At 41.7% G+C, this 9288-nt stretch overlaps 1 protein-coding gene across 2 annotated transcripts; it reads right to left on the bottom strand.

The window, feature by feature from the left end:
* Positions 1 to 3296: 3296 nt before the first annotated feature.
* Positions 3297 to 8895, bottom strand: LOC124665391 (NAC domain-containing protein 75-like). Of its 2 annotated transcripts, none has more exons than XM_047202803.1 (7): positions 8817 to 8895; positions 8541 to 8724; positions 8245 to 8425; positions 7117 to 7697; positions 6153 to 6404; positions 5180 to 5272; positions 3297 to 3973 (listed from the first exon to the last, which is right to left on the bottom strand). In XM_047202803.1, the coding sequence occupies exons 2-7, from the start codon at positions 8652 to 8654 to the stop codon at positions 3893 to 3895; spliced, it is 1302 nt and encodes a 433-aa protein (XP_047058759.1). In that variant the 5' UTR covers positions 8655 to 8724; positions 8817 to 8895; the 3' UTR covers positions 3297 to 3892. The 2 variants fall into 2 exon arrangements, with proteins under 2 accessions (XP_047058759.1, XP_047058760.1); XM_047202804.1 differs by having other exon boundaries at positions 8245 to 8422.
* Between the last annotated feature and the right edge of the window lie 393 nt (positions 8896 to 9288).

The raw sequence follows: 9288 nt of genomic DNA, 5'->3' as shown, positions 1-9288 counted from the left end.
ACAGACTCGCACATCCTTTTCCAAAAGGTGGGATTACAAGTGTGGGGCCATGCGGGTGAGATTACAAATGCGGGCCATGCATGGATTATCTCATAATTAACTTATGTTAATTATTCCTACCAAAAATAAATGGAGAATTAATCATTCTTCCATCTCATGGTTGGGACACTTCCTCACAGACTCGCACATCCTTTTCCAAGCAAGCGCTAGTGGCTCACGATCTTCCTGTCAAAAACAAGTGATATTAGAATGCAGTTGCACAATTTTTATATGCAGGAAGAAATAGTTTAAAAAATATTGCAACAATCATCCCAAGAATCAGGTGCCTCTAGGTAGAAATATCAACCATTTTTTAGCTTTCCTTTTAAGTGAGAAGGGAAATAAACACATCTTCACTACATTAGGGTCACCAACCTTTATGTGCATCATGTCGCATATCTCACTAAAAGTATTTAGTGGCATACATGCATCCCCAGAAGTGGAATCACCAAACTGATTATGCAGAATCAAGTTCAAGTTTAAACCGTTAAGTTTACTTTCATAGTTCTCCGCTGCAACAGCGGGTTGAGTGATGGATGCACGAAGATAATCATCATTGGCACAGGAAAACTCCCCAATCAACTTATTTCCGTAGCACCAATTTTTTAGGTTTTAAAATAAAGACAATTAAATAAACTAAGAAAAAAGGTAAACTTTTTTGGGGTTTTAAATTGAGAACAAAATATAAACTAAGAAAACTAAATAGATTAAAACAAAATTAAACTAGCAAAAAAACCACTAATGAACTCGCGAGGGTAGATGAAATACTCCCCCGAAAATAGCGCTAGAAAAATGGTTGATACATTAAATCCGGATCACAGATGTATTATATTATATAGTTGCCTTTTACCTAAGAGGCCCTAGGTGTATATCCAACCGGGGAAGTATTTTCTTAGAAAGATCACTTGAGCAAGACTTCTAAAGCGTTGTAGAATCTTTGTTTACCATACCAACTGTTTATCAATTTAGGATTGGTATCAACGTATTGAAATAGCCTAGATCCAAGGTTCCACCTGGAGCTGTGCATACATAATGGATTTAAATAATAAAATGAAGCATAATTAGTGTGAAATAGCCTACGATTGAGGGTGATTTGTCCTTATGACACCATAGCCTAAAATTGTAGTTATTATGGATTAAGTTGTCCAATAGGTATCCTATCTACATAGTGGCGATGCCTATTTATTCAGATAAATAAACCAAATCATTAGGTTGTGTGACATAACCGTTGTTCCCTAGAGAATTATTTTCAGCTAGCTTACTCCCCTTTACTAACACCAGGGTTTTGCGAGTATCCATCCACTCTCCTATACAAATACCTTTACATTTACCGATCTTTCGGATTCTTAGATACTAGCCTAGGATCGAGGCAAAGACAAGAGACAAAATACATGAAACATAATGAAATATCAATTACACCAACAATCCGATATCAAAGTACACCTATGTTGCGAGGATAGGCCTCAACCCTCAGCCCTTGAGGACTACTCACACATAATTATATCAACAATCATAAACATTGTATTGAAAATCCTTATAAATGAATAACAAAATAGATCTTACAATGTCACCAAACCCGAATGAATCAATGATACACGTATGGATGGCAATGTAAAAAATTAAGGGAATGGCTATGGAGATGGTGGTAATGGTTGCAGCATAGAATGGTGGCTCTCTCCCAGTAGCATCGGTTTCTCTCTCTCTCTCTCCTTATATGGCAGTGGATGAGCGTAGGGTTTTAAAGGCTTTTTGTTGCAAATTTCTAGTGGGGCCCTTCACGAAAGTTGTGTGGTTTGATCTCACAGATCCACCAACATGTCGTACGGCCAGGCGGACCGTTCCAATGCCCATTAAGTCTTGTTTTGCATCATTCTGAGGTCCTATTGATTTGGGCATTCTATCACGGAATTCTTCCCATATATGCTTAGATGTCATCATAAAAACGTCCATTTCTACAAGGAAACAAATGATAAAAAATATTTGAACATCTATGAAATATTTAGTGATTAACGAAAGTTAGAGGAATAATAACATCAATAAATTTAGAATTATCCAATATAAATCAATATAAAATGAGTGTGAAGTCCACTCATCACACCGCTTATAAAATTAGGTCCCACTCCGCGATGAAAGCGGAGCTCTCACGCGCCCTAAACTTTTCTCACTTAGAGAAATCCTACCTGCGGTTGATGGCGGGGGAGGGGGGAAGTGGGGTCTAGCGACCATAGCGACGAGGGGGGGGGGGTGGATAGGGCGCGTGGTGGGAGCAGGAGAGGGTGCTCCGTCCTGATGGCTCCACATGGCTATCTGGGCTCACCACCGGATGGTGCACTGCTTTCGGCGAGATGTGGATAGCCAAAATCGCAGAAAAGTTCCACAATTCTTATTTATTCCAATTTATATGTATTTTTTATTTGCATGGTTTTACATTTTTTATACTTGAATTTCTTTATTCAAAATGAGAACTGAAGTGTTCGGTGGCACTCCTGAATCAATTTCTTGTTTTGTCTTGGGGAATAAAAGTTACACATATTATAGTAAGTACAATAAATATCAGAAATAATAAGGGAATAAGCATATGATGTGCATATACTTGTAATGTTTGTAGAATGTATTATCATTAATTACATATAACATTAACGTATAGGATATGTAGTACAAGCTACAACCTTAAAACAAGCACATGCGAGTGCCAACTTTCTGCCAACATTATATTCCTGAGACATGATATGTTGTTAGAGAACTAGGGGTGATACCCCGTGGAACAAAAGAACATATTTTAAATGAAAGGATGAATCACCAACAATTCTAAATAGATGAGAACAAGGCAAAAGGAATATTGATTTAAGTTCATGCCATATTCTTTCATTTGGAATATCATTTGTCATATTAGTTTTAGTGTTGATATATGGGTTTCCATAATCTAATTTGATATGTTTGATAAAGTAGTTATCTTTATTGTGGTAAAACTAATTGCGTGCCAAAAGAAATTTATTTAGCATTACTAACCTTGGTACAAAACATATGATTTCCAAGGCCAAAAATATGTTATAAATTCATGTACTCCCTCGGTACACCCAAATTCGGACAAAGTTAATATAAATTTCATGGGACGGAGGGAATAATACAATATGGTGCACACAAATGTGTTATGAATCAAATTTATATGTAGTGTCCATGATAGCTACATACGAACCTTTTTTATTGAACAAAATAAATTCAGGTCACAACAAATTTGCATGTAAGATAACATTATGTACACATGACATGATCACTTTGTTTCTTGAAAATAATCTGGCACATGAATTCAACTCATCACAAAGTGAAGTAACACCAGTAAGCAAAACAACACAAATACCGCGCCGCTAAAAAGGGAGAAAAAACGTGTGTCAAATTCATTTACCCTTGCACACTAGGAGCACAGGTTATACAAGGGTTAATGTACATGCAAGCAGTAGAATTACTTTTTACAATTAAGAAATATCTAATTAACTACACCAAAAGTTGTGATAAACTAAATAATACTTCGATTAAGATTCATTGATTAGGCCCCATTCTCATGTCAGCACAGCAATACCTTTCCCCCAACCGTTTTCCTCTTTTCTTTTGCTTCAACACCTTTGTCTCTTCTATCTTGGAGTGTTGCAAAGTTAAATTGGATCCTTTATTTTTTTTCCATTGCCACACCAAGATCTATGAGATCTCTCTCTTCTCCCAATTAACAGTTGTGCATTCTCCAAGAAAGCAACACTGTATATTCAAGGAGGCAGAGACCACACTAGTAAAAGAGGTCGTGGCTGGTTTTTTCTTTAATCTGGTACTGATTGGCACTATTTACCAAGTCTTGTTGCTACTATCCATGATGATCTTGGTTGTCAGGAGGCCAGTATGGGTAAGGCCATTCTGTCTCTTGGGAGTGAGGAATCGAGGTCTCCTGCAGTAGGATAGGAAAAGTGGTCAAAAAGGAACAGCCCCAGAGAAGTGCAACATATGATTCAAGTGAGAAAGCTACGACATCACTTGAAAGAGAGCAGGATACATGTCAGTAGGTAAAAAAGAATCGATAATGTGTATTTCAATCCAACTACTTAGAATTCCATTTTACACTCCAGAGTCCAGAAGACATCAAGGTTCAAGTGAGAGAGATACATCATCACTTGAGGTGTCTTTGCAAGGACTTGGCAAAGCTGGATTAGACATGAGAGATATGAAAGCAGTTCGTTTGTATTGTCGGAATATGTACAGTTTGCAAACCAGGACCTTGTACTACACTAAGGCTGAACTGATAACTTGACAAGACAATCTAGTAAACTGTACTAGGAGGAACCCCAGACTATCAATGATAACAATAGCTTGCAAGTTCAATGCATGCATGGTTCAATGTGAATCGGTTGACAGAAAAGACAGATAAAAGATCAAAACATACTCCATTTACTTTGTTCTTGACACAAGAGATAATAGTAAAAATAACTCTAGTTCTACAGGCCAAAGTACGTACAAGTCTGAACAACAAGAAGGGGCCACCGACATGGATAAAAAGCTCCCATTTTAGCCTATATGGTCATGAAAGCAGGAAAGTATGGCCTTGTTTTTTACGTTGGTCTTTGGACACCCCTTTGGCACTCGAAAGAAAAGCAAAGGGTGGTCCTTGTTTGCATATATTCATGATGTCTCTTCTATCTCACTAGGAGCGCCAAAGGTCTCTCCCGGCATGCATGCTGTAAAAGCACCTAAAATGACCAATTTATAAACAGGAAACAAATGGGATGAAAAGCTGTCATGGTGAAGGACTTGTTTCAGAGCGCTAGGGAGACAAAGAAACTGGGAGACCCCACACTGAAGTTTCCTCAGGCCCCCCTGGAGCAGTCTTTCTTTTCTATGCCCTATACCACACAACTTGCAGCTTTCCCACCTATATCTATATGAATCAAGGTAACCAAATGTAGATTAAATTATTAGAGACTAATGCGTGCTTAGCTTAAACCGTGTGAAAAGGTCACATGCTGCAGCTGTCCATATGCTCACTAGATATTTTCAGGAATCACTAACATACAAATCATGTTAAGCTGGTGTATTTCTTGTCAGTTTTCAACGAGCTTAGGAGGCAATCAAATATAAGTGGAAGGAAATTGTTGCTTACTCCTTTTGTGCATGTAGACGTGCAGCCCATTATCAGTTCTTCCAAGCCAGCAGACCTACGGTCAATCTTTTGATGTTGCTGTTGTTGCATGTTCTGTGGTAATAACGTGGGAATGGAACAGTAACTAAAGCGCTCTTTTAGTAAAGAGGAAAAGAAAAGGGTAAAGGAACTACGAATATAATTCTGTCTTGCACAATGGATCAATATATACATCAAATAAAAAGTAATGTATTGCCATAATTCCAAATGTATCGAAGTGCGAAGGGTGGAATTATAGAGCTGCTTATTAACAAAATAGTGTTTTTTCGGACTATAAGTATCAACCTAGCTACAGAACTGAACAATATGCCACAGCACAAAGAATTCTTCCAAAATTGTCTATGCTCTCCCTATATATTCCTGTAAAAACTGCAATGCATCTTCCAACACAAGTTACACAACATAAAGTTGGTGGAACATATATGTGCTAATGTGCATTGTACATTGAGAGTAACAGATTACCCAAGTTGACGTTCAGAAAAGAACAAAATACCCATGCTTAAAAACAGTGTCACTTACTCACTTTGCACGGCATGTTTTATTTTCATAAACTAATGCAAATTCAAACGAAATGACTATTTATGACATCCTAGATGTGCTTATGTAAGTGAGGTTTATTTATATAAAATCTGGAAATTGTTTTTGGTATATTTGTTAGCAACCCTAGCTAGTGCAAAAAATAGTGTGAAATATTAAGTAAGAAAATGGATGTTAATTTGTACGGAGAACGTATGGCAAATGCCTAAACTTGTGTATAGATAGAAGCACACAGTAGTTATTTTTTTCCTTACCGTGAACGTTCTCAATGTGAATGGACACATGTGTTCATATGGTGGTTTCAAACTTGCGTTGCAGAATTCAGTTACTCAGAAAATAGAAGCAGATTATTTAAGATAATATAAGTTGTAAAATAAACTGGCAGGAAAGGAATCACCTGAAACTTGTCATGGAGAAAAATTGCTGGCACATGAAACTGATCATGATCAAGCACAACAGAGGAATGCTGCAATGGTGGCGGAACCGTAGTTGAAATGGGATTCGTTGGCCTACTGATGAGGAAGGCCGTGGCAGGCACGACCGTCGTTGCAAGATCCGGCCGATGAGGTTGTTGTTCCTGGCCGTCGCGGTGCTGCTGCTCTGATCTTCGCAGCTGATCGGATGGCACCTGGTCACCACCTATACCAACCTGCTCAACATATACAAGTGGTGAAATTAATAATGCATTCATATTCACATGAAAAATCGTATATAGCTAGTCTCCTTTATGTATCGCCACTCATTTATTTGCGTTCCCTTTCTGTTATGCTGTTACGTGCGTTGTCTGAGCTTTCTCGAAATCTATTTTTTTCTTAGGTAGGAGAGAATGGGACGCATGCATCAATTATTCAAAAAAGAAATCTGTTGGTAGTTTTTGCTTTCACGGTGGGTGGATGGTTTCTAGGCAGCGTTGCTTGCAGTTTGAGTAAAATGATGTGAGGCTCGAACTAATTAAAAGGGACCTCTGCCTCTCTACTCTCTCTCCCATGCTGTGTGATGTGCATGTATGTAGCTCATCTCTTGCTTTACAATGGCACATTAGGTCAGCTACCCCAAACGCCCCATCCACACGTATGCGTCAGGAAAACCCATCTAACCAAACAGAAATGACCTATCTATATCGTTCTGCGCCTCTGAGCGAACAAGAAAACTATAGTAGTGCCTGCGTGCATGCATGGGAAATTGGGAATGGACGGGCCGACCAAGCTGTACTTTGCGCGATCTGCATGATGTGCACCTGGACCTACCGGCAGCGTTAGCTACGAACATGAATTCCTTCACCAGCACTACTCGACTTCGCAAACAAAGTAACTAACCACACATACCGAAATGCTGCGACGAAAGAATGTCTAATTAGTTACCTCCTCGAAGCTCTTCCTGAAAGGCGCGAAGCTGAAATGGTCACCGGAATGCTTCAGATGCTGCATCTCGACGGCGGCCGCCACGGCATACCCGCCCGGGTAGGACGTCGCCGACAACGCCTCATGGTCCCTAGACGAGCAGCTGCCGCTCCCGCTGTCTCTCATCCGCTGCTCCTGCACCGCCGCCGCCGCAATGGATCCCGCGCCGGCACCCCGGTCGGTGGCGGAGGTGGAGGACCAGCTGCACTGCCTGGGCTGCGTCTGGTAGAAGATCTTGCAGACGACCAGCTCCCCCTCCTTCTCCTCCTCGAGGTCGCCGAGGTGGTACTGGTGCATCACCCAGTTGGTCTTCTCCGGCTTGCGGTGCTTGCCGAAGTTGGTGTAGAGCACCAGGATCTTCTTGCACCCCTTCTGCCGGCCGCTCGCCATCACCGGCCGGGTCTTGCCGGTCTTGTGCCACCTCGTCTCCCCCTTGTGCACGTCGCACTCCGTCTGGATCTTGCGCCGCTTCCTCGTGCCCGTCGTGTAGGCCTTGGAAGGACGGTGGAAGAAGTGCTTGCTTAGGCCGTCCATTGTCACACCTGGTCAGTGATCAGATGCAGGAATTAATTTACTGTGTGAGTACGCGGTATTGGTGGGTGGGAGGCCTATGTTTTCTTGACAGATGCAACAAACCTCTGGAAAAAAGAGAAGGCATGGAAAGGGAGGAAAGAAACCTATTTGGAAACTTCAGAAGCATCTTACCATCATGACATAGAGAGGAGAGAGAGGGAGATGAGACTAGGCAGGCAGGCACAACTTTCCATAAACAATATTAGTTCTCTTTGCATATACCCAACCCAAGAGCACATGTAGAGAACACTAAGAATAGAGGGGGAGCTAGAGCACATCCAGAACAACAAGAGAATATATGCCATATCCCCAAATCCAAACCACAACACAAAATTCATGGCGAAATATATATATAATCCCAACATACGATATATGTATCACACCATGGAAAGCAAAGCTAAAGTTTGTTAAAAGCAAGGAATATATCTGTGTGCAAGTATACGGTTTCAATTAATGTTTCTGTTCACGGCTATCTGTGAGATAGTAGCTAGCTAGATAGCCATCTCACTCGCTCACCTGGAAGTTTCTCAGGATGTGTGTAGCAGATGCCGTCCTCGCCGTCTATCGTCGGTATGAACTCATCGATGAGAGGGTGAGATCTCGAGCCTTCCTCCCTCACCTTGGCCTCGAGGTGCTCGATCAGTTCCTGGTCTGTCGGATCGAACTTGACGCCAGCCGGCAAACCCAACCAATCCTTCTTGCAGTTTACACCAATCAGATCAATAATTCCATCAAAATCAGCAAGTTGCACCATTCAAGAAACCCTAAAGCCTAGCGGTGGCAGAAAGGCAAAACGGAATTGACATACGTACCGGTTTGCAGTCGAGCTTGTGGCGGCAGTTGGGGCAGTGCCTGGCGGTGGAGATCCGGTGTTCCTCGAGCTTGGCGTCGATGAGCTCCGAGCTGCTGATGTGACCCCTGTTCATGTCTGGTTCACGCGCGGCCGCCGGACACGGTGTCCATGCATGCGCGGGTGCACTCCGTCTTGCTAGCTAGCTGCAAAGGATCAAATTGACAAGCGCCTATGGTTAACAAGCACAATTGGCAACCTAGAGATCGAGATCGAGAGAGGAAGCCGAGAAGCCAACCAAGAGGAGAGGAGAGTAGAGTTGGGGTACGGTAGGGGAGCGACGAAGGAGAGAGGGCAACGAGTGAGGGAGAGAGGCGTACATATAACAGAAAAATCGAGGCAGGCAGCCTGCTGCTTTCACCGGTTTAATACGAGAGAGAGCAGAATTCCTTGTCTACTTTAACTCAAGCCACACTCGGCTGGCCCCTTGAGGAAAAGTTAAAGGGCCCCTCCTCGTTAGCTTCTCTCTCTCGCTCTCTCTTTCTCTCTCAGGCACAACACAGCATACACAACACACACTGACACGCGCACACAGACAACTTTCGTGTGTCTGCTAAAATTGAACGAACCGGCAGGAAGATTCTCATTAATTTTTAGTGCAAACTGGTTGTAAGAAGTAAGATGATGCCGCAACCACACATATGCACCTCCAGTAGTAGATGTTTGGTGTTGATGCTTCTATATTTTATAGGACTTGGAAGTTCAGAGGC

Source organism: Lolium rigidum, chromosome 6, assembly GCF_022539505.1.
Source record: "Lolium rigidum isolate FL_2022 chromosome 6, APGP_CSIRO_Lrig_0.1, whole genome shotgun sequence".
NCBI lineage: Eukaryota > Viridiplantae > Streptophyta > Magnoliopsida > Poales > Poaceae > Lolium > Lolium rigidum.
Note: the sequence above shows the minus strand (reverse complement) of the source record. Positions and strands in the feature narration are given on the sequence as shown.

Excerpts from the sequence above, each read along its gene's own strand:
- LOC124665391 (XM_047202803.1), bottom strand. The coding sequence starts at position 8,654 with ATGAACAGGGGTCACATCAGCAGCTCGGAGCTCATCGACGCCAAGCTC. Across the intron at positions 8,426-8,540 it reads ACAAGCTCGACTGCAAACCG|AAGGATTGGTTGGGTTTGCC; the intron begins GTACGTATGTCA and ends GTAAACTGCAAG. Across the intron at positions 3,974-5,179 it reads CGTCTACATGCACAAAAGGA|GAGACCTCGATTCCTCACTC; the intron begins GTAAGCAACAAT and ends ATCCTACTGCAG.